The 27,298-nt window shown below is 50.2% G+C and overlaps 9 protein-coding genes across 9 annotated transcripts; 4 read left to right on the plus strand and 5 right to left on the minus strand.

Moving 5' to 3' along the window:
- Positions 1-36: 36 nt before the first annotated feature.
- Positions 37-2,363, minus strand: BJX68DRAFT_231414 (chromatin remodelling complex Rsc7/Swp82 subunit-domain-containing protein). The gene is made up of 3 exons (XM_071039341.1): positions 2,202-2,363; positions 975-2,085; positions 37-925 (listed from the first exon to the last, which is right to left on the minus strand). Exons 1-3 carry the CDS (start codon positions 2,248-2,250, stop codon positions 331-333), a joined length of 1,755 nt encoding a protein of 584 aa, XP_070901730.1. The 5' UTR covers positions 2,251-2,363; the 3' UTR covers positions 37-330.
- Positions 2,364-4,601: 2,238 nt separating this feature from the next.
- BJX68DRAFT_21615 (uncharacterized protein) lies at positions 4,602-5,370 on the minus strand. The gene has a single exon (XM_071037813.1). The coding sequence runs from the start codon at positions 5,212-5,214 to the stop codon at positions 4,663-4,665; it is 552 nt and encodes a 183-aa protein (XP_070901731.1). The 5' UTR covers positions 5,215-5,370; the 3' UTR covers positions 4,602-4,662.
- A 569-nt stretch (positions 5,371-5,939) lies between these two features.
- schA (serine/threonine protein kinase SCH9) lies at positions 5,940-8,788 on the plus strand. Its single transcript, XM_071037823.1, has 2 exons — positions 5,940-7,235; positions 7,290-8,788. Exons 1-2 carry the CDS (start codon positions 6,055-6,057, stop codon positions 8,713-8,715), a joined length of 2,607 nt encoding a protein of 868 aa, XP_070901732.1. The 5' UTR covers positions 5,940-6,054; the 3' UTR covers positions 8,716-8,788.
- Positions 8,789-11,340: 2,552 nt separating this feature from the next.
- Positions 11,341-14,310, plus strand: BJX68DRAFT_21646 (uncharacterized protein). Its single transcript, XM_071037827.1, has 2 exons — positions 11,341-12,082; positions 12,184-14,310. Exons 1-2 carry the CDS (start codon positions 11,661-11,663, stop codon positions 14,105-14,107), a joined length of 2,346 nt encoding a protein of 781 aa, XP_070901733.1. The 5' UTR covers positions 11,341-11,660; the 3' UTR covers positions 14,108-14,310.
- A 693-nt stretch (positions 14,311-15,003) lies between these two features.
- On the minus strand, positions 15,004-18,281 carry BJX68DRAFT_253718 (P-loop containing nucleoside triphosphate hydrolase protein; the record flags this gene model as incomplete). Its single annotated transcript, XM_071042759.1, has 9 exons — positions 15,004-15,662; positions 15,720-16,135; positions 16,261-16,592; positions 17,064-17,140; positions 17,252-17,323; positions 17,378-17,866; positions 17,922-18,021; positions 18,074-18,176; positions 18,229-18,281. The coding sequence occupies 9 exons, from the start codon at positions 18,279-18,281 to the stop codon at positions 15,004-15,006; spliced, it is 2,301 nt and encodes a 766-aa protein (XP_070901734.1).
- An 841-nt stretch (positions 18,282-19,122) lies between these two features.
- rmtA (protein-arginine omega-N methyltransferase HMT1) lies at positions 19,123-21,239 on the minus strand. The gene is made up of 7 exons (XM_071039342.1): positions 20,959-21,239; positions 20,887-20,900; positions 20,806-20,825; positions 20,636-20,745; positions 20,246-20,577; positions 19,708-20,179; positions 19,123-19,656 (listed from the first exon to the last, which is right to left on the minus strand). Exons 1-7 carry the CDS (start codon positions 21,045-21,047, stop codon positions 19,650-19,652), a joined length of 1,044 nt encoding a protein of 347 aa, XP_070901735.1. The 5' UTR covers positions 21,048-21,239; the 3' UTR covers positions 19,123-19,649.
- A 397-nt stretch (positions 21,240-21,636) lies between these two features.
- On the plus strand, positions 21,637-23,099 carry BJX68DRAFT_231467 (PGAP3/PER1 family protein). The gene is made up of 4 exons (XM_071039343.1): positions 21,637-21,796; positions 21,850-21,892; positions 21,955-22,729; positions 22,778-23,099. The coding sequence occupies exons 1-4, from the start codon at positions 21,671-21,673 to the stop codon at positions 22,830-22,832; spliced, it is 999 nt and encodes a 332-aa protein (XP_070901736.1). The 5' UTR covers positions 21,637-21,670; the 3' UTR covers positions 22,833-23,099.
- agm1 (phosphoacetylglucosamine mutase PCM1) lies at positions 23,100-25,504 on the plus strand. The gene is made up of 6 exons (XM_071039344.1): positions 23,100-23,478; positions 23,548-23,561; positions 23,666-23,810; positions 23,869-23,883; positions 23,942-24,448; positions 24,498-25,504. Exons 1-6 carry the CDS (start codon positions 23,197-23,199, stop codon positions 25,368-25,370), a joined length of 1,836 nt encoding a protein of 611 aa, XP_070901737.1. The 5' UTR covers positions 23,100-23,196; the 3' UTR covers positions 25,371-25,504.
- Positions 25,498-27,212, minus strand: rrp3 (RNA-dependent ATPase RRP3). Its single transcript, XM_071039345.1, has 3 exons — positions 26,806-27,212; positions 26,376-26,755; positions 25,498-26,324 (listed from the first exon to the last, which is right to left on the minus strand). Exons 1-3 carry the CDS (start codon positions 27,125-27,127, stop codon positions 25,623-25,625), a joined length of 1,404 nt encoding a protein of 467 aa, XP_070901738.1. The 5' UTR covers positions 27,128-27,212; the 3' UTR covers positions 25,498-25,622.
- Positions 27,213-27,298: the final 86 nt, after the last annotated feature.

Here is a 27,298-nt window from a genome sequence, read left to right on the forward strand (position 1 = left end):
ATGATTGGTGTCTGGGGAGTGTAGGGTAGAAACCTCGTGTGTCCACATTATTATATGATTACGTTACATTTGAACCAGTAGTTAGCAAATCGTGGCATTATGTAGCTAGTTTAATCCATACCATCAGATAAATCAGACTCGTACCTGAGTCAAAGGAAGACTTGATTGTAATAGCGAATAACTCCCATTTTCACCTCCTGCACCCATACAGCCGACCCAGACAGAGTAAATAGACCAGAAAGCTAACCCATTGAGACCTTTAAACCCTCGGATTGAAACAACCTAGGTATGCCAGATCAAAGAAACAGAAGAGAAAAGAGAAGAAAAATATCAAGGGAACCAAGCATAGCTCTTCAGCGGGACTGTTCTTGCACCGTCGTCCACTTCGCTGCACCACCTTGATTTCCACTCCCACTCGTGGGAGGCGGCTTCGATAAAAGCTTCCCTACATTCCGAGGGAAGTTCTTCAAGGATTTCAGGGCTCACGAATTCGGGGTGCTTCGGGTTAGCAACACTGATTAGGCCGTTTGAACCGAGATCATGGACGTCGCCGTCGGGACCTGGGACGCCCATGTTGGAATATGGGGGGCTCTCGCAGTGAACGTCAAGAATGGCGAATCGCCGTGATAAGGCAGCCGGGATAGTGGAAAAGATGGACGGTGTTTCTTCATCGGGCTTGTTCTCCTGCTCTTCTATCTCCATTTGAACATCCGTATTCTTGTCTTCCGTTGTACCATTGGACAAGGTAAGCGTTGACATTTCTTTTGTAAGCTTGTTTGCTGTCCGTGGGTCGGGAGGAGGTAGTCGCTCCCAACGAGCGTGGGTTGGTTGCATGATTTTGGGATATTGTATGAGGTTGGTGTGGATGTCGTAGATGCCTCCTAGGTTTTGTTGACGTGTATGTGAGAGCACAGCGTTGAAGTTTCTAGTTTGAGTGTTAGTAGAGCCTATAGAAAAAGAATCACTCAACTTACGCAGCTTCACGGGCATGCTCCAGCATCCAATTGTCCCCAGTGACTGTAACCTTGCGCTTCTTCGAATCAACCACTTTGCCAGTGCCGGGCACAGGGACAGAGGGCGTAGTAGTGTGATAGACGCTGCTAGCTCCGTGCCACGCCACGTACTGGTTCTTGTTGTACGGCTCTCCTGGTGGTGGTAACTTGTCCTCTGGGACAGCGAGTTCACCGTCCACGTCGCCGCGCTCTCTCGCAGCCTGCGTATTATAATCATCAACAACCTTCCTGCCGCCGACAATGATCTTCGCGCCAAACTCTCGGAACACAGACCGAGCAGTCACCACACCAATGGCTCGACCCTTGTACGAATGCGGGATAATGTCACGCTCGATCAAATCGCGTTTCGCATCGTCATCGATGATAATCTTGTAAAGCAGTTTGTGTTTCTGGAAGAACAGGTACGAGTCCCTGAAGCCGATGCATCGCGCTGGTTCCGTAGACAACATGTACTGTCGCTCGCCGCGATTCAGGATGGTAAACGTTCGCACCCTATATTCTCGATCTCCCTTGAGTATACCGTTCTTATCCACCTTCATCTCGCCCTCTGGATCATCCGGAAGAGCAACTTCATCATCAATGACATCCATCATATTACCCTCCTTATCGATAGGCACCTGCGTAACATGAGATGGACCGCGACTCCGGCCCCATCGCCCACCACTCGCAGCAGGACGCCCCCGCCTCCTCTTCACCGGTGTGCTCACATGGATCTGTGGCGCTGACCCATCAGCCGGCGCATCCCAGTCTGGGGGACGGTTCTTAGGAGGACGACCTATGCGCCGTTTGCGCGGAATTGCCGACGGTCGACCAGGTCCGATGTGTGTTGGTGTGTCAGGTCGCGACGGCGGGTTCGAGTCTTGTGCAGGTGCTTCGACCGGCTCTTCTTCCGGGGCTGGGTCTGTCTGTGCTGGGGTAGCAGCGTCCTCATCCTTAGGTGACGTCTCCCGTTCACCTCCTTCCTCATCCTCATCGTCTGCTTCTTCTGGCTCTACGCCGGCTGAAGATTCACGCGACGGAAGGGCTTCGATCATTTCCTCATCCGAGGCATCGAGTGGTGGGGGCACATTTTCTATAGGAAGGACGTTAGCTGGCGCGTTCATGATCACCCATGCCAACGTAATGACTGCAGCTGAACATGGGATGAAGGGAGGAATTGAAAAATAGGAAAAGTAATTATCAACTTACTGATAGATTGCGCAGCTGCTTGCGCGGCTGCTCGCAACTTCCTAGGCATTGTTGGCAACTGGGCTGAGGCTGGAATTGAATGAACAGAATCTCAACGCCGACAAGCCAGTCAGAATAGATTGACGCCCCTGCACTTTCCAGTGTCCGCGCCGGAGCTGTCCCGGTGGAAATACGTTTCCCCGATACGGTCACGTGCAAGCCATGTGCTGTCCGGTCTTAAGAGCTTGCCCTGTGCCCTATGTGGATCTAAAAAGGGCAAAAGCGGTAAGCCGGTGACGTCACGGTACTTGTCTCAAGAGGCGCTGCAGATTGCAATAGAGTTAAAGCTGCAACTCGGGTGAGAACGGCATATCGAGATCCTACTAGATCGAATGAGGTATCTCTTAGCATTAGTTTCGGCTCGGTAATCATTAGCTGCAGCTACGGCCACTCCGTCGCAGAGCTCGAGCGTCCCTTGAGCTTGCCGGTGACGTATTGCAAGAACAGTTCACATGCCAACGCCTCGATGTCGAGGAACCTCTATTCTCGCGATATTTTGAGCATCAAAAGGGAAGCTCAGCATCACCGCTATGCAAGTGGCTCAAAACGCGGGCTAGAATGCGGGCTAGATCCTCAATGGCACGAGGATTGAGAGACAAACCGTGGGATTGAGGAAATAGACTTCTTCCATCGACGTTCTTCATGAAGGTAAGTTTGACAAAAGAACTCAAAACTTTGACTCGACACTGGCGTTGAATGACGTACCTGTCTTTCTTGAACAGTGCAAGGGCATGTGGCTTTCAGGTGCATGACCCTCACTCGACAACCACAGGTGAAAAGAGGAGAACAGCTCAATGGCAACCGAGGGATCATTGTTCCGTCATGGTACACTCCAGGGTACTCCGGTGTAGGGGTAAAAACCATAACCTTGATTAGGAAACGCTGGGTTCTCGAACCAGTTTTTGATGACGCAGAATGTCCGAGAGCGGTGCAACCACCTCGCAGGGACTGCTACTAGCTTGGCAGGCGATATGCAGGAGACAGAGCTGCCAATGGTGCAATGGTGGTGCGGAAACACCTGATTAGGCTGTGTACAAACTATGCGGCTTTACGCCCAGCCTGGTATAACAACTTCCTCCGGATATAGTAGAGCACCGGAGTTAAAAAACACCGGGGTTAGATTCCGCCTAAGGCTGCTCTCGTCTTTAGAGCAATTGTCTCGGAGGTTCGACCCGCCCCGATATATGCACTGCGAAAGACATCAGAGCCTTTGTACTCGGAGTAGAGCACGCCAAAAGAGCGGTAAGGCTGCGCTGCACATCATTTGAAGTAAGCAAGCGCTGAGCCCGCCTCTTCCTGCGCGCGTGCGGTTGGCCTGTAAAGAGTTCCAGCCACTCATGGTTCATATGTGAGTTGGCGTCCCTGAAACAACAGCACAGGACGCAAGCATTAGTGGGCGAAAAAGGCCGCGTTGAAGTGGATAAGGCAACTCTCATGCAGGCTGCATTGCAATCAGGCAGTCGGTTTCAGAAGTGCCCGCGAGATCGAGAGATTAGCTGCACGGAGCGGTCTTCTGCGATGGCAACATCAATGGTATCGGTGGACCATACCCCGCCTTTGCTTGACAGACAGGAAGAGGAGGTGGCGGAAAACTCCCAACATGCGAGATAAGACAGGGCGAATTCAAGCGTCGCATCGAGTCGACGACTCATACTGAGCAACCTCAGCGATCTGTCGGACTCGGCATCACCGAAAGGAACCTTCGAAGGTAACATGACAGGATGCCTGAGCAGGATTGTAGGGAGCACAGAGATGAAGGTACACAAAGGCTCAACCCTTCCCCTCATTCCCTAGAAAATTAGAACAGAATTAGACTTCTCCGAGTCGCCGCGCGTGGCACTGCTGCTTGCTGTTCTGTGCATGGTTCGCGGCCAAGGTCAGGTCTGATCTGGTCACATTCATGCAGCAGATGCTGTCACTTCGCACCGGACCTGCGGCCTTGACACTTATGCTATACTAGAAGCCGTCTTCTGACCTAATATCACTAGGTAATTGTTTCTCCGACTCTTTCTCCTTGTCCTGGGTGTGTTTCTGTACAAGGTGTGTTGAACAATCTGGCTCGGGGTTGGTCTCATCTATGCGATTCTATGGTTCCTTCAAGGCTTCAACCAAGTATTCATTTGCCCAAAACCAAGCGAGTCTCCACTGCTTAGGGTGTTCCATGGCGTAAATCTATCTCATCCGTGGATCCCTTCAAACGTGCCCGCCTCCAATCCCCCTTAGAGGGCGACTGTAGGCGTGAAAGGCGACGGATACAGCCCCTCATCCCAGAGGGGCTGAAGAGACACACAGTATCTGAGTAAGAAGAACCTGAGAGAACAAACCTATAGATGAGACACCAGGCTGAGGCCCGATAGCGTCTAGTATATGGAGTACTACAGCACTACACAGCCCGTTCAAGTTGTTCTTATGATTCGCGGCTTCAGCGGCAGCTTATGTCGACCGCGACTTCAGCTTTGGGTCTTTTAACGCCACCCTCCCCTCGCCTTTTCGAGTCTCTTATTGCTCGTCTGCTCCTCTGTATCTGTCTTCTTGGTTGAATCACCCATTGGATCCTCTGCTGTCGATGGGGCTGGCTTCTTTGTGATTCTCCTGTGTTCCTGTTCCCGGTTTGCCTCCTCCGCTCCGTGCCTTGCGCTTGATTGTGTCTGGGCTTCCTTCCTCGACCTCTCCCGAACAGTCTTTCTTCAGAGTTCACTCGAGTACCTTCTTCAACCTTACGGTGCTTGATTTCTCCAACTCCAAGTAAATTCCTCCCACCCCGATATCTGCCCTTCAAACCCCCACTTTCCCACCACAATGTGTACATTTCAGTTTTCCCCTCTTGTCCGCATGGACCAGAGTTACCAGAGTCATTAACACGAGGCCCAACGGTGCCAGCCCACCAGGTTGTCAACCCCTCCTCTCGCACTTCTCCGAACCCGAACGGATCCATTTCTCCCGCAAACTTCCTTCGCTCCTCATTCTCCGACATTTACTCACGTCCTTCTTTCTTCACTTTACTCTTTTTCTTCGTGGTGACCTCGATTGAAACCCGCGATTTTTGTCGGGTCTCCGCACCATCCATTTTTTTTTCTTTTTGTCTTCTACCCCCCACCTCCGCGAGTCCCCGACAAATCTCGAGTCACACCTCTCACCTCTATCTTGGATCCCGGAGTGACTTTGGTGGACGCACTAGAGTCGGATGGAATCACAATAATGGCTGATGCTCAGAGTGGTTCAGACAATGCGGACTTGTTGAAGCAGCCACTCCCTCAGAAGTGAGTCGTTCAAATATCGCTTTGTGTTCATTCGTCCACCTCGGCAAGCTTTGCAAGGATTGCGGGAAGGAAGATAGGACTGAAAGAGAAGCGAAGAGAATTTGAGAAAGGGTGTGAGATTTGGTGGTCGTGCGATAACGGAGCTGGAGAGTTGCAGTGATTGCTCCGAGTTTGCCGTCGCATTGATTGCCAAAGGCAGCCGCAGCGAATTTTCTCATTTAAAGCTTCTCCATCGTTTTCCTGCTTGCTCTTGACCTTTTTACCCTTGCTTCGACCTTCTCCGACCCCTCCACTTTCCTTCGCACCTGAGCATGTCTGCCGCATATCTGGTCCGCACTCTTTCTTGATTGTTTGGCCATGTCGGCGTCACGCTGCATTCCCTTCCTCCCACCATCAAGTCAGCGAACCGTCACGGATCCTGTGTCGCTAACCCCTCTATCAGCAATGGTTTGCAGGAAGACGATACACAGGATCAAATTGGTTCGAATAGCCCGAGTCCTTCTGGAATTGCCACCCCACAGCCCGACCCGGCCGACAGACGTCTACCTTCCATAATGCACAGTTACTTCCAGGTTGGTAGTTCTTCTGCTGTCATGCTCCGCTCCCTCAAGACACGGTTTTCCCTCTCCGAGCCTTCTTCCTCTTCCGCAGACAATGTGCAATCGCGTGCGCTTTCAGATAGGGCACGCGATGAGCAGTTACTTGGCCATTCATCCTCGTCATCTGGATCCTTTGTTATGATGGAGCATGACGAGGCTCGGATCAGCTCCCCCAATGCTCTACCGGAAAAAAAGCTGGAGGCCCAAGACCCCTCGCTGGAGACTATTCCTCCCACGGCCCTTCCCACCCCTCCATGTTCCTCGGCATGCTCCCTGTTACAGAAAGAGTCGGAAGAATCAGAAACGGGGCTGTCAAGTCCAGACAAGGGAATGGGCTCTATTTTCACCACCTTGAAGAATTACCTCTCCCCCTCCGGAAGCATGTCCTGCTCCGTCCCTCAAACACGTCGTCATACCTCACTTCCCGTGTCGAGCGTCTCTGATGATCCCGTCCTTGCCTCTCATTTCTCCAACCCTTCCCTCTCCCATACTTCGGAAGCATTTTGTTTGGCAGAAGCACCCCTCCTCGACCATGAGAAACCGCATGTTTCCACGTCTTCAGAGAATCTATCGAAGCTAACTGGAAACGTGTCAAATCCTTCGCAATTAAAGAACACGCCCCCCCTTACACCTCGAGCCATGTCCGACGACGGTTCCCAGCCCGACAAGAAGCATCCCGCACCTCCTCCCCGCTCATCGAATCCCACTCAGACGCCGTCCGATGATATGTCAACATCCGCCGACGAGATTGCGGGGAAGCTTAACGAGGTCTTCCCGTCTCCGATGGATACCTCTTCCCAGCCTACAGGACCTTCATTGGCACCTATGAAAGGGAAACTATACGTCAAAATATCAGAAGCCAAGGGACTCCGACCCGGATTCGATCCTTATGTGGTTTGTGTCTTTGAATGGAACGAGTGCATCTCAAAGAGCGTTCAGGACGAGGAGCAAGAGTCCATAAAACGGCAGCAGAAGGAGCAAAATCACCGGGACCAGTTAGATCTTGATGCCGGTCGACCAATGGCTATTCCCATGAAAAGCCGACAGAGCAGCCACAACAGTGCACTTGATCCCCCATCAGAGCACAGAGGGCAAGCACCCGTGACTGATCCGCACTGGAACCACGAGGCTGTCTTGTAAGTCTGATATTTGATAATATTTCAGTGGTGTCAGCAGCTAATTATCTTTAGTGATGTTTTTGGAGATCAGTCCGAAGTCGATGTTTCGGTATACGACCGCAACAACTCCGAGGCTTTCATGGGCCACGTCAGGCTCTGTGTGAATCTCAAAGAAGACAACAGTCGTCTTGAAGGCTGGTTCCCGTTAGCGGCCCGCGCTGCAGGAGATTCCCCGGTCTCTGGAGAGATTCACATGGAGATGCGGTTTGAGAAGACAGATAAGAAACAAGTCGGGCCCAACGATTTCCAAATCCTGAAGCTCATCGGAAAAGGGACATTTGGACAAGTCTATCAGGTGAAGAAGAAGGACACGCGACGCATTTACGCCATGAAGGTCTTGTCTAAGAAAGTGATCATCCAGAAGAAGGAGGTCGCACACACGTTGGGAGAGCGTAATATTCTGGTCCGGACAGCCATGGCAGCCTCGCCGTTCATCGTTGGGCTCAAATTTTCCTTCCAGACTCCCACAGATCTTTACCTGGTTACGGATTACATGTCCGGCGGTGAACTTTTCTGGCATCTTCAGAAAGAAGGACGCTTCCAAGAGCCTCGCGCCAAGTTCTACATTGCAGAGTTGATATTGGCACTGCAGCACCTGCATGACCATGACATTGTGTATCGTGACCTCAAACCGGAGAACATTTTGCTTGATGCCAACGGCCATATTGCGCTTTGCGACTTTGGTTTGTCAAAGGCGAATCTCACTCAGAATGATACGACGAATACTTTCTGCGGAACTACCGAGTATCTTGCTCCAGAGGTCCTGCTTGACGAGCAAGGGTATACTAAGATGGTGGACTTCTGGTCGCTGGGCGTGCTCGTATTTGAGATGTGCTGTGGCTGGAGTCCGTTCTATGCGGAAGATACACAGCAGATGTACAAAAACATCGCTTTTGGCAAAGTTCGGTTCCCTCGTGACGCTCTGAGTACGGAGGGAAGGAACTTTGTCAAAGGCCTGCTCAACCGGAATCCTAAACACCGCCTCGGAGCAAAAGGTGATGCGAAAGAGCTCATGGCGCACCCCTTCTTCCACGATATTGACTGGGAAGCGCTGAGCCGAAAAGAAGTGATTCCACCTTTCAAACCGAAACTCAAGTCCGACACCGACACCTCCAACTTCGACCCGGAGTTTACCAACGCCCTTGACAACAGTAGCTCGTTGAACGATCGGGCTGCCGCCCTTGCCAATGGGTTTATGGCTGCATCAACACCCTTGTCCCCAGGCATGCAGGCCAACTTCAAAGGGTTTACGTTTGTCAATGAGAGCTCGATTGATCACCATTTCAAGAATGATACAGGGGATCATATGGACGAGGATACTGAACCCTGGGGTCGATCCCACCGGCCCGGAAACTCTGTGGATCACCGCATGACCGGTGTTCAGAAGACTGGGGATGGGGGCGAGATCTTTAATGTTGACGACAATTTTGACATGTGATTATGGCTTTGATGCATGATAGTGGAGTTGCGATGTCTGCATATATCGTGTTCTCTTTTTGCTTTGTATATGCTCTTCTCGATGACCGGGACTCAAAGATCATGGGTTTCCATTTTGTCCTCATCTTTAACATACCCCAGAAGATTTATGCTCTATCTTCTTCATCACTATTCATTTCTCTTACAGCAGATGGGAGTAATGGCTTCTTTGTTTCCCCTTGCTTGCTCCCTGCTCTCATCCATATCATGGTATGAATAGAGTTCATACTCTTACCTTCCATCAGTCTCATTTCTAGGCGAATTTTTTTTTGATGATGCATATTGCCTAGTTACCCATTTCTCTGCCTTTTTGCTCTTCTCACACTTTTGACTGTCTGTGATATCCCCACCATTGATTTCTATTCCCTACTGGCTTGTATGCCCTTTTATTCCGCCTGTTCCCTGGTGCTTTTTGACACAGGACCTGATGCGTTTTGATTGAGTCATCATTTCTGGCGCAGAAGGGATTGCATATCTGGATAGGACAAGACAGAAGGTTGTGGCGGCATATGGTCGATGCAGTGGCGTTTGTATGGCAGCACTGGCGCAGGAGGTAGTTTGACCAGCTCTTTTACCTTTGCGTGGTAGGCTACAATACCTAGTGAACTACAGAACTTGCTCTTTCAAACATTTACTTCCTTCAGTATAGACCGTACTTCGTAGAGGCGTCAGCACAGAGCCGAGCCTTCACTCCATGGATCATGGGCAGGGGCAGAAGGGGCGAGCGAAATCGTGGGATGCGTCGTATTCTCTGGCTCAGCCTCTCAGGGCAACAACCAACGTGCGGGCGATGCCGACGCCCTGCGCCACCGAGCAGGGCGTTAACGTGAGGGTGGGTGTTGAGGGACGATCGAGCGTTAGCTCTGGGTTCAAGGGGTTGCCTCGTTGATTTAAATGATGAGCAGCATTAGACGGTTCCAGAAAATGGTCAGTGTACGGAAGATGTACGGAGTACTATCCATCTAGCGTACGCCCCAAGACGCTTGAAGAAGAGTGGACACAGCTGTGAAAATAATACATCAATCTTGACAGCTTAAGTTGTCAAGAGGGCTGGTTCGAAAGAATACCGTCCGCCCGCCAGGCCGTGCCATCAGAACTAGAAGCTCTCAATCTCTTCAAAAATTCTCTGGAACCTGAGTGGTCTGACGTATGCATGTCTGTGAAATGTTTCTCAGTTGCCCCAGTCGAGGTTGACATTTAATTTAACAAACTGGAGCACTTGAGCCAATGGAACTGCGCGATGTCACGAACCGGCGGTTAGACTGGAGCCAAGACTTATCACGATCTTTTTAGGTGAGTTCCATGTTCAAACTGCTCAGGGTTGAAAATTGCTCTCTGTTGTCCTATTGGCTTTGCGAAAAAATTCGATTCTGTTCAACTTCAGCGGCCAGCTTCGGCAGCAAGTCGTCAATTAGCGCCTTGTCAACAAACATTCAGGACGATGACGAAGAGAATGGGCTGAGCGAGGGTTCTGGACAATTTCGATCTCAGCTTTGATGGAAAAAGCAAAAAAGCGCAAACCGAAAAGCAAAAATTCGAGTCAACGCGTCCAAGAAAGGGGTTCTTCTTCGTCTGCTCTGGGCCTCTGGCCAATGTGGCCATCTTCCAAGCGCCCCATCCAAGGGAAGAATGATGACTCAAGACTCGAGCTGGAGACCACCTGCACCAAACCCACCTAGGTCAACTGGAGTTCTTAGGTAGTGCGGGCCACCTACCTGGATAGTACTAACGTCGGTGCCCTGTTTCTTAGGTGTCAATTGTGCATTCCTTTGTTCTCAACCTCTCCCATCGCTTGAACCTCACCATCCCTGCTGGAGTCTCGTGTCCAGCCCGCCCTTAGACTCCACGCTAAGAAGTGATTGGGCCCATGTTTACGAACTTCGTGAAAAGGCTCATCCAGAGCTCTCGGACCTTGCAGCGGTCAGCCTGCAGATGAGATACAGCATGCACTCGCTCTCATCTTTACTTGTTTGGGTTGTTGCCAATCACTTCTCCAGGGAAACTAACTTACACTAACGATTTAGTGTTGATGGCTCTTGAGTCTCCTTTGACAATCATGAAAGTCTATGCAAGTCTTTCGCGTATTCCGCTCTATATCTACCCCTGATCTCGGTTCTCAAGTCCGTCCGCTTGGAACCATCTGGCATCAGCGAAGGGCAACCATGATGTTAATTATTCTCCGGCTTACCTCCCTCCACAGCCCACAGCCCCGGCATCAGTCAAGCACGAGCTGGTTGAGATGTTCCTGCATGCTGCATGGGGGTTGAAAGAAGTCAGAAGTCAAGAGCTCCGCTCCATTCCTTTATGTGGAGACGATCAGCCCTCGGGTGCCGTGCCAATCCATCCTAGCTCCTTCTCCTTTCCTCAATTGAGAGATGGCGAATCTGTAAGAGCCTGATACCTGAGCCCTTCTGGTTAAAAAAGAGCCTTGCTGTTGATTCTCGAGTGTTTATTCGCGAGGCGGCACTCCTCAACTCAAGAAGACAGGAATCGCAGCGCTTAGCCTGCTCCCTTTCCCGTGAAATTTAGTACCCTGGGCATATTTCCTAAAATAGCCCTGTGCTTCTTTTCTGATGGTTATGCTTTAATCTATTTTCATTTTGACTTTTCCTTCTCCTTGCCTTCCGATTGAATTCACGATCTCTCCTTCTCTTGTAGACAGTTCTCAGGATTGTTTTTGTTGCTTCAACTGTCTCTCCTACTCAACCCCCACCATACATCAGCAACTATCGACAGCTTTGGATCTTCAATCGCTTCCGTTTCAGAGTGGATCTTCTTTCGGTGCTCCCAGACATCAAACGCGGCTGCTCCTTCCCCTCCGCCGGTTCTCCCCAAGGGGCCCCTTGCCCGCAGCTCCTCCCCTCGCTCGAACCTACTTGATCATCCAATGCTCAGTCGGAGCTTGCTATGACTGCTGTCGCCAGTAGGCCCGAAAGTGCTTCTGTGCCCTATAAAACGATACCACATCAAACGCAAGCTATGCATGTGTACACGGATTCGGGATACGGAGGCTCAGTGCAGTCGATCCCTTCACGATCATCCTCCCTTTCCTCCTTCAAAACCAACTATAGCGTCTCGACGGTCCCTATCTCCTCCTCCCCTACGTCCTCAGCCTCATATCGCACATGCGACTCCGCCGCCTCATTGGACAAGATCTTGGAATCTGTACTCAAAAGGGTCCCTCAGGAAGTCTATGATAATATCCTTGACCAGCTGCATTATCTGCATACTGGTCCCAACCAATCAGGATGTACGACATGCTTCCAACGCGACCTGCATGCCCTCTCCCTTACATGTCGCCCATGGGAGAAGGCAGTTCGGGCTCAACTGTGAGTGGGATTGCTTTACTTGCTTTATACTTGGGTCACTGCGTATTTGTGCTTGTCAACGAAGTATAGAACACTAGGCTGACCATTGTACCCATCCTCAGTTATAACCATATTCATATAGTTGGAAGTGATTCCCCCGCCCAGTTGAAGAAATACCGACTGAAAAGGGGGAGTCGATTGAAGCTGTTAAGACGAACTCTTCGCGAACGGAAATTGCTGGCGAACCTCGTCCTCGAACTCCGCGTCCCGCAGGTAGATCTACTTTTCACAACGGGTAAACATACTGCTCAATGGCAAGAGTACCGAGATCTAGTCGCATCGGTCGTTATGGTATGCCCAAACCTGGAACGATTACTGGGCCTAACAATCCCTTTCAACCACGAATTCGACCGCCTGACGCATGCATTATCCACCCGGCGGAAGCTAAAGGAACACACATGGATTCTATGCGAAGCAACGGAGACATCCGAAGCTTCCCCACGCAGCACCTCGTGTCCTGGTAGTCTTGGGCCCCTGCAGATGTTTGAGTTCCTGGATTATCATGCTTCATGGACGAACCTGGAAACCTTGATGCTCTATGGCTTCAACCAAAGTGCCCTTGAGCCGAGTATATTCCTGCGCATGATGAATCTTCTGCCATCATTGCGCAACCTGTGTGTTTCGAATTTCGATGCGGATGCCTTTGCCGATAGTGCACTCTTATGCCTTCCGCCTCTGCAGACACTCCGGCTAGAGAACCTCCCGGGTGTCACTGATGTGGGTCTAACACAGTACACTTCGCGCCTGGAATCACATACCCTCGAATCTCTGGTTTTGATCGAACCGAACATTGAATCTCTCCTTGTGATCTCAAAGATCTTGGCATCCCTGCGGAACCTGGAGAGGTTCAAGATTGTCCAAACGACCAAATGCCCGACGCTGAACACGGATGGCATCGTATTTCAACCGCTTCTCGCATCATCTAGTCTTAAATTTATGCACTGGGATGTTGCAAGCCCAAACCCGACCACCGCCCTCACCAGGCTCGACTTTGCACCTTTCATCAGACCTCTCCAACATGTGGAGACGCCCAATTCGCATCTTGCCCAGAGCATTCTTGCTGGTGGTTTCCCACGTCTTGATGCCCTGCGGGCACCATCGGATATTGAACCCCCAGGCGCTCTGCAAGCCGTTTGTCAGCCAATTCCCCGGGGACAAGCATTGTTACAACCGGATCGATACAGTCTTCCCCGAAGCTCGCACGGATCCATTCCAACCAGGCCAATGGCGTTACCTGCAGGGAACAATTTGACTTCGGCACGCATACGGGCACAGACGTTTATTGACATGGCTGCAAGGGACACCGAGAATGGAATGCCAGTTTTGGTCACTGATCACTCGGATTCTTACGTACCAGACAACGCCCTGGAAGGGTCTGACGACGAAGCTGACATGGAAATGGATGAGAGTGGGTTCTGGGAGACACCACTTGACCGACCAAGCAAGAATCCAGTACCGGAGGACCACGAAGGCCCTGTGACTGTTTTCGAGTTCCGAATGCCCTCATACATGGGCCGAATTGGTGCCAAGACTAACGAAAAGGACATTTCGATACCGCGTTTCATACTTCGCCCAGATATCGCCGGACAGGAAGCTGACGGTGGTTTGGTCAGTTGGAACCATGTCTTAACGGCCAATCAGTCTTTGACATTCGCTGCCGGGGTTGGAGTAAATTGCTTCGGCAGCAAGAGTCTTATGAGTCCAACCATTGAAGAGCCACCGTCCCCTGCATCAACGTCAACCCCGCGGTTCGGCTGGGGTAGCATTGGAGGTCGCTCAACTTTGGCCACGAGCCCAACGACACCTAGCACGCCGCTTACACCGATGAGCATGACCATGTCGCCTACCGCAGCACTGCCATGGGATAAGGACGTTTGCACAGGCTCCTGGAATTACAGCCACAAGGCCGGCCGGGACTGGTGGTTTCATATGGAGCGAGAACGTCCTGTGAATTTCGAACTTTACGACGTCAAGAGACTCCTCTAAGCTATTGGCTCTCGTCTGAGATGACTTGCCTATATCATTGCTTTACCATTTCTTGGGTGATGTACACCACACTCGATATGCATGCATGCATGCACGCCGAAACTGCAACGAACTTGACTTATATATTCCTTCTTCTACCCTGCAACTCAGGCTGGATCTGTTATCACTTCCGCCCTATCTCGATGAAATGGGAGTGACTGCTACTTCCAACATCATCTATTATCTTCTTACTTTGAACGTGCAATACCCCCGCATACTTGATACCCTGCATTATATTCTTACCATATCATTCGAGAGAAAGAACATATTGGTCCAACAACATTTTATCCATCCTTACCTGCTTCCTGCTTAATTGTACATCTTCCATTCTCGAAACCTCCTCTTACCTCTTCCCAATTAATTCCTACTATCGCTGCAGTATTCCCACTTCTGTTCTGGCGTCTCGGCGGAATTGCTTTTGGACCATCGGCTTGGCTTGGCTTGGGTATGAGGGGACTACATACATGCTGTGCACACGGGGTATTACATTGGTTGTTCGCATTGTACAGTGAGCAAAAGGGACCTGGGGACGTGCATATATTTTCACATTTCCTCTTCGATCTTTGATTTGGTTACTGTATAATGCATAAGTTATTGAATCCATGGATCATATAAATGACAGTTCTTGATACCAGTTAGTATCACCCTCTGATCTCATGATCCTAGCATAGACTCGTGGTGCCAATCATGGAGCGCTGGCTGGCGTACGCTTTGCCTAGAGGAACGGACTGAAAGACTATGATGGTAGATACCGTTGATACGCTGATTATAATGAGCTATAGGTACGTAGATACATATCTGGGTAAGACCAAGAGGAAGAAATCTAAACTAAAACAAGCGGAGTACCACAGCGAGTTTTAGACATAGATACCCATGTTCGTATCCTTCTTCTTGGCCTGGACTTCAGCAATGGCATCGACGTAGTTTTCGTGTCCGACCTTGCTCATTCCTTTCCGGAGCGCAATCATACCAGCTTCAACGCAGACGGCCTTTAGCTGGGCACCGCCAAACTCGTCCGTGCTGCGCGCCAACTCGGCCCAGTTGACCGAGTCCTCGACGGCCATCTTGCGAGAGTGGATTTGGAGGATGTTGGCTCGGGCTTCTTCGTTGGGGAGGGGGAACTCAATCTTGCGGTCGAGACGTCCGGAACGGAGGAGGGCAGGGTCGAGGACGTCGACACGGTTGGTGGCAGCGAGGACCTTGATGCGGTCGTCGGAGGCGAAACCGTCCAGCTGGTTGAGGAGTTCCAGCATGGTTCGTTGCACTTCACGGTCACCGGACTTTTCGGAATCGAAACGCTTGGTACCCACGGCGTCGAGTTCGTCGATGAAGATGATTGAGGGGGCTTTTTCCTTGGCGAGCGCGAAGCAATCCCGGACAAGCTTGGCTCCGTCACCGATGAACATTTGCACGAGCTGGGGACCAGCGAGCTTCAGGAAGGTAGCGTTTGTCTCTGCCGCACAGGCTCGAGCGAGAAGGGTCTTTCCTGTACCGGGGGGTCCGTACATCAGAGCACCTAGGAACACAAACGGTCAGCCAGAAAGCTCAGAACTAAAGAGACTTCATATTATACCTTTCGGTGCCTTGATGCCGATCTTCTTAAACCTGTCGGCTTCCTTCATCGGCCATACAATAGCTTCGACAATTTCCTCAATCTGCTTATCCAAGCCACCAATGTCTGTGTACTTTTCTGTGGGCTTTTCATCAACCTCCATGGCTTTCACACGGTTGTCATATTCAGCCGGTAGGGTATCGAGGATGAGATATGAGTCCTTGTTAACACCAATGAGATCACCGGGTTTGAGCTTCTCATGGTCTACCAAGCCGATCAGGGGGAGATAGATGGTCTGGCGGGTCGATGTTTTGATGACAGCGGATTTGCCTACTCGCGTAGCATCCAAATCGATGTTGGCGCCCTCCTCAGCAGCTTCGGCTTCGACGTCTAGATCCAATAGCTCGACAACATTCCCGACAAGGTATGGCAGTTGTCTATTAAGTTACAAGTTAGTTTAAGCACACTTGTGAATTCAAATAACAAGCGCGTGTCGGACGGTGAGCTCCAACGCCGCCGGATCGCCATGAGAAGAACTGCAGCACACGAATCAAAAGCTTACCTGTTATTCTCAATCTTCTCCTGATTGTCCTTGACCTTCTCCCTCATCGTATTTTGCTCATGCGTCAACCGCTGGTATTCGCTTTTCATTATACGGAGCTCGTTCTCCAGCATTCGCCGCCGCTTCACAATGTCCGCTGTGCTTGAACTAAGGATCTCTTCATCTAGAAGCTCCTCCTCCTCATCCTTCTTCTTTGCATCGGCATCTTTCATCTCAGCATCGCCGTCGCCGGGCTGCTTGCCGTCGCCGCCATCACCCTGCTGCTTCTTGTCTCTCTCCTCACGCTCGAGGTCGTCGAGATCCTCCAAAGTCGACATGATCGAAGGTAAAGTCTGCGGGCCGGAAGGTATTTAGGTCAATAGAGCGTAGATGTTGTGAGGGAGACTAGATTAGAGGATAAAGACTTGGGGAAGGTGGTGTATGAAGAGAGCTGGGTGGAAGCGTCGATGAATGCTCTGAGCTCCGGCCGGCAGCCAAACAACGTCAGCTGTCCTGCCTACATCACGTGACTATTACAAATCTACTCTAGCTGACTGACTGCCATACAACGTAACAAGAGTCTTTTCTTGGAGTAGCACTTGAGCGTGGATCGAGAACTTGAGTTTTCATTATATACAGGCTATTCAAAATGCATACCGGAAGTTGAATGCATAGGCCAGGCGCATCTATCTCTGTAACATCCAATGAAGCGTATTCCTCACTATAACGGGTCATGTGTCAAACCAGGACCTCCAAGGCCTCACATGAGTGACTGCAGAGCCGCCTCAAATATAAAAAAAGGGATTTGGCGCACTGCGCTTGACATTCCCAAGGTTATTCAAAACGTGTTCTCGCCCAAATTTGAGGAGACGATACCGAGAAAGGAAGTCATCATTATTGACTGCGCAACACTGAATCAGTATAGGCGTCCAGCAAATAAGAAGGCCTTCATAAGCCGTTTCGAAAATGCAATGCAATGCAAGTCGCAGATACAGTAGGGGGTATAACTCACTATAGCCACCGCACATCCTTCTTTTCCCGGTGAATGCGGAACGGCCGTGGAGCATTCTAAAATTGTCGAAGACTAGCATCGATCATCAGCCTAGCACTTTGCAACTTGGAGAATGAAGCAACACACTTAATGCTGTTCCCGGTTCCAGCTGAGTCCAAATTTCCATGTCGGGCCGACGGAGAATTTCGTCAAAGTGCCTTGCTGCGTCGTACCACTCGTACTGTTCGTCAACAGACCAATCCCATTTGATGGACCGATCATAATTGTTCCAGCGAATCTGAAACAGGAGTGGCATGCCGATATGCCTATCAAAGACTGGATAATGTTGCTGAGGCGTTATGCAATGGTCTTCATTGCCACTTGCATGAGCTGGTTGCCTGAGTCTCCTTAGTGTTTTAGCATGACCCGGATTCTCCTCTGCGAGAATCTTGGCTGCCCGAAAGCCATCAACAAGCAGACTAGCACCGCCATCTCCGTTCTCATGTGACAGTAGGTGAAATAACTGTAATCGCGCTGGGTCCGTGAAGTATGTATTATCTGTGTGCGCTCCGAGAAACTCGTTGGTGTATGCGGTATCTTTAAAAGCCAAGTCGGCCGTGAAGTCCCAGAAACCACCTATATGGTGTGTCAGTAGTCGTATCAATCATTCAGAGGCTAAATCCGTTTCTACCATAATGAGTGGTCCTGATGAAAGCTATCCGGTTCAAGAGGGCCTCCGTAGCCTGCGGGTCAACAGGCGTGTCTTTGACAAAACAAAATCCCCATCTGTACTACATGAATGTTAGTGAGTAGAATCATCCAAAGCACAAGAACAGGACTTACAATGTTTTCAAGCCATTCCAGTACTGCTTTATCGTTGGCCATGACTGCAGAGTAGGAAACTGTTGGATACTGTTCTTGTCCCGGTGTGCATGTTTCGAAAGGTCTAATGTCGAGCTCAGTGGTAAATCTGCTACGGGAAGTCTTCCTGTTCGTACCGCCATTGAATATCTCCTAGCTTTGCTGGGTTGCGAGGGGGTATATTCCGCATGCGTCTGTCTAGGAAGGAGAAAGGATAGCAGCTAACATGCCCATCAGACCCTGCGAGAACGTTTAGCTTTCATTGTTAGACCGGATATGAAGTCCTACATTCCACATTGATGGCCTGCTCTTGGTAGACCACGGCATCCACAATGTCGATATCTCGCGGGATCTAGTCATTGAATACAATATTCGTCAGCATCTGGCAAGGCTTAAAGCAGTGTCCAGGAAAAAGTATACCGAAAAAGACTGAACCATTCGTTGTTTTGTATCTGGATGGATACATTTTGAGCATTGGCAATTGTCCCTTCCATGGGTAAACGCGCTCAGTTAGGCATATTCGAGGTTCAAAATACTGGGAGCCGCGTCTCACCTTAGCCACAGTTTACCACTTAGAGAATTAGCCAGCAAGGAAGTATGCGTTGATCGTTTTGAAGAACTTACAAGGCAGGTGATGATTTCCCATCTGGCCTTGGTAGTTGAACAGTCCGACTGTATGCTGTAGCACTGAGCGATGAGCTTTTCCGCAGATATTGAAGGGGAAGTCTCCGACTACGCGAGGTACGAGGCGATCCAGTCTGGACAGACGGGATCGTTAGGCCCTTCTGCCCAAAGGAACTACATTGGTTAGCCGATAGTGAGTATCAAAATAGAGATCAGTTCAAACCTAGCTAGGCTTTGAGACCCGAAGGTCCAGCGCAGAGGTCCCCTAATCATACCAAGAGAAGATTGTTGGAGGGATAAAAGCAATTGCTTGTTGTGGTACGTTGTCTTCCGTGGTGTTGACGATCCTCCGATCCTCAACGAGCCGAGGGATCATTAACGCGGAGAACAACATACTTAGCGCTAGCGACCCCGCACTGTGCAGAAGGACAGCCATCACGTGTTTTCGTTATACTTCTAGTACTATGTAGTGTGCGAAGTAGTACCTAGAGTAGCACTACGTCGTAACACCTATACTAGTATGGGACCACTTTGACTGTATGAGATCATAAGTCACCAATATGAATGGCTTATGTGTATAAATGCATAACGAAGCAGTCCAAAAACATGATGAGAACGTCGGAGGTGGCTAGACTGAGCGTCGACTCGGGGTATCTACCTGACCAAATTCGAGGAGCTGCATAATCGTCTCTTCTGGGAAAATTTTCTCCGTTCACGCCGAACAATGATGCCATTCCCATGCCGTCCAGAAACAACGCCAAGCAAGTAATAACGACAACCCGAAAGAAAGCAGAATCGTGCAAAGAAAAATATCAGCAACAACCCAATATCCAGACCATAAGTACCATCTATGCTATGCTCCCCGCACGTCAATATCCCTTTGGACTGGCATGCTAATACGATTATGTGCCGTGGATGAAATAAGGATCAGAGATTAACACCTGCAGACATTAGTATTCAAACGGACTTGGCTCGTTTCCTGGCTTTCTTACATCCTGTAGTAGCAGCTACCTTCGGCAGTGCGAGTCTGGTCGAGCGTCTCAAGCTTGTATGAAAGGTTGATATCAAGGTCTCGCTTGTTCTTGTCATTCGGCCTGTTGACTAGCACACCAGACACAGTCTCTTCCTCTTCAACGGTCAGGACGTCACGGAGGTAGAACACAGTCTGCTTCCAGTGAGTGTACTTTGCGTGGGGTCCAGTGGAGAAAGTGATGGGTTTGTGGCATGCACCGAACTCAATATCAAACCACGCAATCACTGCATGGATGAAGTCGCTGCGCTTGACAGTGAGCGAGTACGGGACCTCGAAAGCCAGATCTTCCTTGGTCACAGTGTATAGGTCAAAGGTGATAATTGGGCATGGATCAGTAACGAGAGCCTTGAGCTCAACGGTATCAACGAGAGGTTCGGTGAGGGCGATCTCTTTCATGGGACTGTAGTCGAATCCGTACACATTGTCCCAGACTATTGGTAGTTAGAGACGAGATCAGGGCTATCGCTTAGGTAGCGAGCTGGTAGAGTGCTTCTTACATCCAATCTTATCATCCTTGTACTCTCCATCTTCGATCGCGGCCACGTACATGGTAGCCTTGTCGGGGAATATCTTGCCTCCGGGAACAAGATACCGGTCGCGGGCGTAGAGAACAGTGTCCAGCATGCTCTCATAGAGAAGGAAATAGCCCATCCACTCGGAAATGATGATATCAACCTTGGGGAACGGGAGAACTACCTCCTCCATTTTTCCTTGAAGAAGGGTGATCTTGCTCGAAAGTCCATTGGCGGCAACAATCTCACGGGCTTTTTCGATGATCGAGGACATGTCGACTCCAATTACGTGTTTGGCGCCAGCCTTCGCGGCAAACCTTCGGACGCAAAAATGTCAGATGAGGAAAGATGTAGATACCCAAGGGCAAAACATACATGCTGAGAATACCCGTTCCGCAGCCGACATCGAGAACAACCTTATCCTTGAAGATGTGGCGGTTCTGGTAGATAGAATCGCGGTATGAGCGAGTTCGGACATCGTCTTTCTATAATAGCGCAAGGTTAGCTCAAAGACAATTTCGCCGTTGACTCCAAGTTGTACGTACAAGCATCTCCTCATGGATTCCTAGGCGGGGTTGATAATTAGCAATTGGAGCAGCAAACAGGTGATTTCCAAAGACTCTCACCATGATGATCATAACTATAATTATGGTTAACCTCAGAACAATAAATAAAAGGTAAAAGTGTCCAACACATACCTTGTAAAGTAGCGCACTTCAGCATGGTCCATGCCAACCATGCGGTCAGCGCTGCTGGTGATAGCGGCAGAGTTGTCGGTTTCGCTCATTTTGACAAACGGTGCTCTGATATGCGGGGAACGGTTTGTTTAAGTCTCGGAGACAGAGACTGTAAAGAGGCGAGCAGGTCGAAGATGGAATAGATCCCAAGTAAATGAAAGGATACAAGGGCAGGAAAAGGTGAAATTGCCTCCTCGAAAGCAATGTGTTTGGCGTAGTTTTTCAACTCTCCCGAGTCTCTCGCTCTTTTTTTTTTGGGACTTTTCCTGTATTGGGAATTTCTCTCCACCACCTCTAAACTAGTAAGTTATTGGACTAGCGCATCTTATCTCTTATCTTCATGTGACTATAAAAGCCCTAGGCTCTGATTAGGGCTGCCTTTGTAAACAAGTAGTCCAGCCACTTCCAGAGAGAGAATCACCCAGTAGATAATACCTAGGCTCTCTGGACTATAGGAGTAAAGCCTTAAGTAACCATATTATGGTACTTCTCTGGGCTGTCAACACTCAGCAGAAGTGCAGAAGTTCAGAACTGATCTACACTGCCAAGATGTTACTCCGCCAGAGCTCCGAGGGTCCGGCTGACGGTCAGCCCTTAAACTAGCGCGGTTCTCCCTACTTTTGGCTGTCTGCGCGCTTCTGAACACGGGGTATCTGCCCGACAAGATTACACAATGGCCTTGAGACCAGCCGCAAGGAATATTGGGTATTATCTATTTTTCCTTCTCCTCGCAACTTTTGTTCAGAAGTCATCTGCGTCGTTAGGTGACCATCTCCCCGACTTCAAATCATGTGTCAAGGTACATTCAACTCAGCAACGGCGCGCGTGTCCTGAATGAGCTAATGGGAACAGATATGCGAGGCTGAAAATTGCCAGGATGGAGACTCGGCTGTCTGTACGTCTTTATCAACAAGGAGGTGCTAATAGGTGGTGATGGCTGATTTTGAGCACCTCTAGCTTTCCTTCTCCGGCTCATGTTCTGGACGTGTCCTGCCGAATGCGATTACACTTGCCAACATGTTGTGACAGACCGTCGACTCGCTCGTGATCCGCCTATGCTTAGCCCCGTGGTTCAATTCCATGGGAAATGGCCATTTCGCAGAATCCTCGGCATGCAGGAACTCTTCTCGGTCCTTTTCTCTGGCTTCAATTTCCTGGCTCACTGGCACGGAATGACTCGGCTTCGCGACTCGACCCCGTCATGGCATCCACTACAAAAGTATTATACGGCATTTGGATATAGCGGCCTCGCCGCCTGGACTTTCAGCATGCTTTTCCATGCACGGGATTTCCCTCTGACAGAGAAGCTGGATTATTACGGAGCAGGAGCAAGCGTGCTGTATGGACTATACCTTGCTACTATACGCATATTCCGTCTGGACCTAGAGCAGCCGAGATACCGGCCGACTCTGCGACGCCTTTGGACCACTATCTGCATTATCCTCTACACCATGCACGTGTGTTATCTCAGTTTCTGGTCGTGGGACTACACATACAATATGATCGCCAATATTGTCGTCGGGATGATCCAGAACACTCTCTGGATTTGCTTCAGTGTTGTCCGGTACCAAAAGACTGGGAAGACGTGGACCCTTTGGCCTGCAATGATCGTGGTTTGGATCATCCTGGCTATGAGCCTGGAGCTCCTGGACTTTCCTCCGTGGTATGCGCTTATCGATGCGCATAGCCTGTGGCACTTGGGAACGGTTATCCCATGTGCATGGTGGTACCTGTAAGTGATCCTCGTTGCCTTTTGCGACAGGGCTAATATGCCATACAGGTACCTCATCAAGGATATCCAGGATGACGTGGCTGGAGAGAGATTGAAAGCTTAAAACATAGCGAGAGTATGGAGGGTGTCGAGTGCTAACAACGCCACTGTATGGCCCTATCACAACATTCTCAGCCGCTCAGGCCAGTAGTGTAGTCAGCTGTGAATGCTCGCTCACACGAGGGGCCAGATGACCGGAAGCTCGCTTTGGGGCGAAGAAAAAAGACATAAATAACCCCCGCACAGCCACAACATGCATGGCAGATGGAGATAAAACTCTTCATCGCGCATTTGACCAAAATATAGCATTGCCTCATCACCGCCTTTAGCCAGTAGTAAATAAACTCACATTCTCGATTCCTTTTCTGTGATTTGCTCAGATCGGCAAGCCGTTGGGACTGGCCAGCTCACCGCTCGGGGATTGTTTAATGTTTGGGGCTGTCGCACCAGCTCCGCCGCAACAAGCCAAAGCCAAGGAGTCTCACTCTCTCGCGCTCTTTTCTTTTTCTTTCTCGACTTTTCTCCCGTCCCTCGATCTTTGCTCCTCTTCCTTCTCCTCCATTCTACAGAGTGTTCTCGTACATAGAAACCCTTTATTGAGCCAAGCTCGCGCCACAATGGCGTCCCCCGAGATTAAGCAAGCGATCTCAGAAGCCGCTTCACAGTATGCGAAGCCTGAAGGGAAGATCTTCCAGTATGGAACTGCTGGGGTAAGTGATCTTTCAATTGAAGCTCATTATCTCGAGGTTTGAATGCTAACAATTCTTCTTGCTGCGCAGTTTCGCATGAGAGCGTAAGTCGATCGCTCCATCCCTTCCTTCGGGGTTCTGTCACCCCCGCACCGACCATACCCCGCGATTGGGTTGTTTAACACCTCTGACAACCTCTATCTACTAGTGATTTCCTCAACACCGTCGTCTTCGCCGTCGGATTGCTCGCTGGTCTTCGCTCCAAGAAGCTTAGTGGACAATGGGTCGGCGTCATGGTTACTGCCAGCCACAACCCAGCGGAGGATAACGGCGTTAAACTGATTGACCCCATGGTGAGTTCCGTACCACATTAGAGACCTTGTCTTGATATTTACTAACTGGGTTCTATAGGGTGAAATGCTGGAGGTACGATCAATGAAATCCCAACTTATCATCACTTAGAACAATGGTCTCACCATGACAGGCCGAGTGGGAGGCTTATGCGACAAAACTCGCCAATGCATCTATGGAGACTATCGCCGACGTATACGAGGAGCTCATCAAGGAAATCGATGTCAGCATGGAAAACCCAGCGCGCGTGGTCTTTGCGCGAGACACCCGTGCATCTGGTTCTCGTCTGGTTGGGGTACTTGGTGCTGCTCTTACCGCCACGCAGGTCGAGTTTGTTGATTTGAAATTCATGACCACTCCTCAACTCCACTATGTTGTCCGCTGCAAGAACACCCTGGGTACTCAATACGAATACGGCGAGCCTACTGAGCAGGGCTACTATGAGAAACTTGCCGCAGCTTTCAAGAGAGTCATGCGGGGCGTCAAGGTCAATGGAGCTCTGACTGTTGATTGCGCCAATGGTGTCGGCGGTCCAAAACTTAGAGAGCTCATCAAGTACCTGCCCAGCCCTGAGGAAGGTGGCATCGACATCAAAATCGTGAACGATGACGTGATTAATCCCGATAGCTTAAACTTCGAGGTAGGACACCCGACTGGTTCCCTTTGATATCAGTCCTAACAATTGTTAGTGTGGTGCCGATTATGTCAAGACGAAACAGCGCGCTCCTCCTTCATCGAAAGCGGGCGTTCTTGAACGCTGTGCCTCGCTAGATGGTGACGCTGATCGAATCATCTACTATTTCATGGATGAGAGCAACGTTTTCCGGATGCTTGATGGTGACCGCATTGCCACTCTCGCAGCCTCATTTATCGGCGATCTTGCTCGGAGTGCGGGGATCGCGAACAAGCTCAAGATCGGTGTCATTCAAACCGCCTACGCCAACGGTTCCAGTACCGACTACATCGAGAAAGTCCTCAAACTTCCCTCGGACTGCACAAACACCGGCGTCAAGCACCTTCACCACGCCGCTCTGCGGTTCGATGTCGGTGTCTACTTCGAAGCCAACGGACACGGCACGATTACCTTCTCCGAGAACGCCCTCAAGACTATTAAAAACACCGAGCCCCAGTCCCCAGCTCAGCAGCGCTCTCTTGAGAGCCTCGATGCCCTTACCGACCTGATTAACCAGGCTGTCGGTGACGCCCTCAGCGACATGCTCCTTGTTGAGACCATCCTCGCTCACAAGGGCTGGACTCCGAAGGAATGGCTAGCCACCTATACCGATCTCCCGTCCCGCCTTGTTCGCGTGGAGGTCGCTGATCGGTCAATCTTCAAGGCTTACGATGCTGAGCGCAAGCTCTCGTCACCTCCCGGTCTCCAGACTAAGATCGAATCGCTGCAATCCCGATACAACAAGGGCAGGAGTTTTGCACGTGCCAGTGGCACAGAGGACGCCGTGCGTGTTTACGCTGAGGCGGCCAGCCGATCCGAGGCGGACGATCTTGCCACCCGCGTTGCTAATGCGGTTCGCGAGGCCGGGACCAAGGAAGTCATTCAGTAGTCTAGAACTATATTGGCAATGTAGGAGTCCAAAAAGTAACTTGGCTCTCGTCGAAAAAAACTTTAATGATAACTATTGACGATCTGAACATTTTATCATGCCATACATTATAATATAAAGTATTATTGTCAACCATAGTTTGTCATTCGTCATGAAAAACACAGAACCACCAAGAAGTAGCAAATATGGGTATGCAATTTTAACGCTCAACTTTTGCAACATGATAACAGCATCTCAAACAAATAGAAAGCGCTAGCCCTCCTCCTGATCCATATCATCCCTCGAGCGCTTCCCTTTCCCAAACTTGTTCTTCCCCCGACTTCCCCTCTTCTCGTCGAAGCTCTTCATCTCGATAACAGCCTGCCTCTGCGCCTCATTAACCCTCTCCGCCATAACCATAACCTCCTCCTTGTCAACCTCGTATTCCGGCAACTTCTTCCCCAAGGCATACTCAATCCTCATGTACACCTCGAAATCATACTGACTGACAAAACTAACCGCTACACCGCTCTTTCCAGCGCGAGCAGTTCGTCCCACGCGGTGGATGTACGTTTTTGAGTCTGTAGGCAAATCGAAGTTCAAGACGACGTCAACGGAGGGAATATCGAGACCGCGGGCAGCAACGTCCGTGGCGACGAGGATGTCTCTGCTCCCCGATCGGAATTTGTTCAGAGCGCCGAGGCGCGCGGTTTGTGAGAGTTGGCCGTGCAGCGGGATGGCGCCGAAGCCGAGAGTGCGGAGCATGAAGGCGACGCGTTGAGTTTCGTGCACGGTTGTCGTGAAGATTATGACAGATTTTCCGGCGAATTCGTTCAATATATAGACCAGATAAAGATTTTTGTGCTTGTGAGGGAGGAGGAGATAGGATGCTTGGAGGGTTGAGACGGTTTGGTATTTGCTTGAGACGGAGACGCGGACGGGGTTGGAGAGGGATGCGCGTTGAAGGGATTCAACCTGAAATATGGTTAGCTATGCCTCGTGTCAAGGAAGATTCTGGGTAATCACTTTTGACGACATCGTAGCAGAAAAGAGATAGGTCCGACGTTCTCGAGGTAAGACTTTGAGAATCTTGTCGAGCGAGTCACCAAAGTCCATATCCAACAGCCGGTCCGCTTCGTCGATGGCGAGGTATTTCAGGTTCCGAAGAGAGAAACCCTTCGTGTTTTCGAGATGGTCGACTAATCGTCCAGGCGTCGCAACGATAATATGCGGTTTCTTCCCTAAGGCTATACTCTGCGCAACCATATCCATACCTCCAACAATGACGGCGCATCGGACGCCAATCGTAGACCCCAGGGATTCGAAATTTTGAGAAATCTGATAAGCCAGTTCACGTGTAGGAGAAAGAACGAGACCGAAAAGCGTCTGGGGCGATTCCATAAGGGCTGGGGCTGTTAGTAACAAGGCGCACAAAAGAGTAGGTGGTGGTCCTCACCTTGAAGCATAGGAAGCGCAAAAGCCGCGGTCTTTCCACTTCCTGTTTCTGCAAGACCGATCACATCACGACCCGATAGGGCCAGCGGAATGGTTTCCGCTTGAATGGGGGAAGGGGCCTTGTAGCCCATGTTCTCGCAGGCCTCGCATAGCTGGTCAATGATTCCGAGCTCTTTGAAAGTTTTGGTCGTTTGTTCTAGATCTGCGGATGCGGAATTCTCGGCTGATTTTGGGGCGGGGGAGGATTCTGAGTCGGAAGCGCTATCATCTTGCACTTTCTTCGGTCTTGCAGAGACCTTGCGCTTCTTGTTGACGAACGGCATGGTGAAAATTGTAATCTTTTGTGCTTGATCGAGGGAAGCGAAACTCAACTGTTGCTGTTCCTCTGATAAAAATTAATGTGGAGACCCCCGGCAGAACAGTTGATCCGGGGACCCTCTGCGGAGCCGGAGTTTATCTTTTTTTTCCGCCTAGAAAAAAAGTAGTCGGCCAGA

The sequence above is a fragment of the Aspergillus pseudodeflectus genome (genome assembly GCF_044049435.1).
Source record: "Aspergillus pseudodeflectus strain CBS 756.74 chromosome Unknown BJX68scaffold_10, whole genome shotgun sequence".
Taxonomy (NCBI): Eukaryota; Fungi; Ascomycota; class Eurotiomycetes; order Eurotiales; family Aspergillaceae; genus Aspergillus; species Aspergillus pseudodeflectus.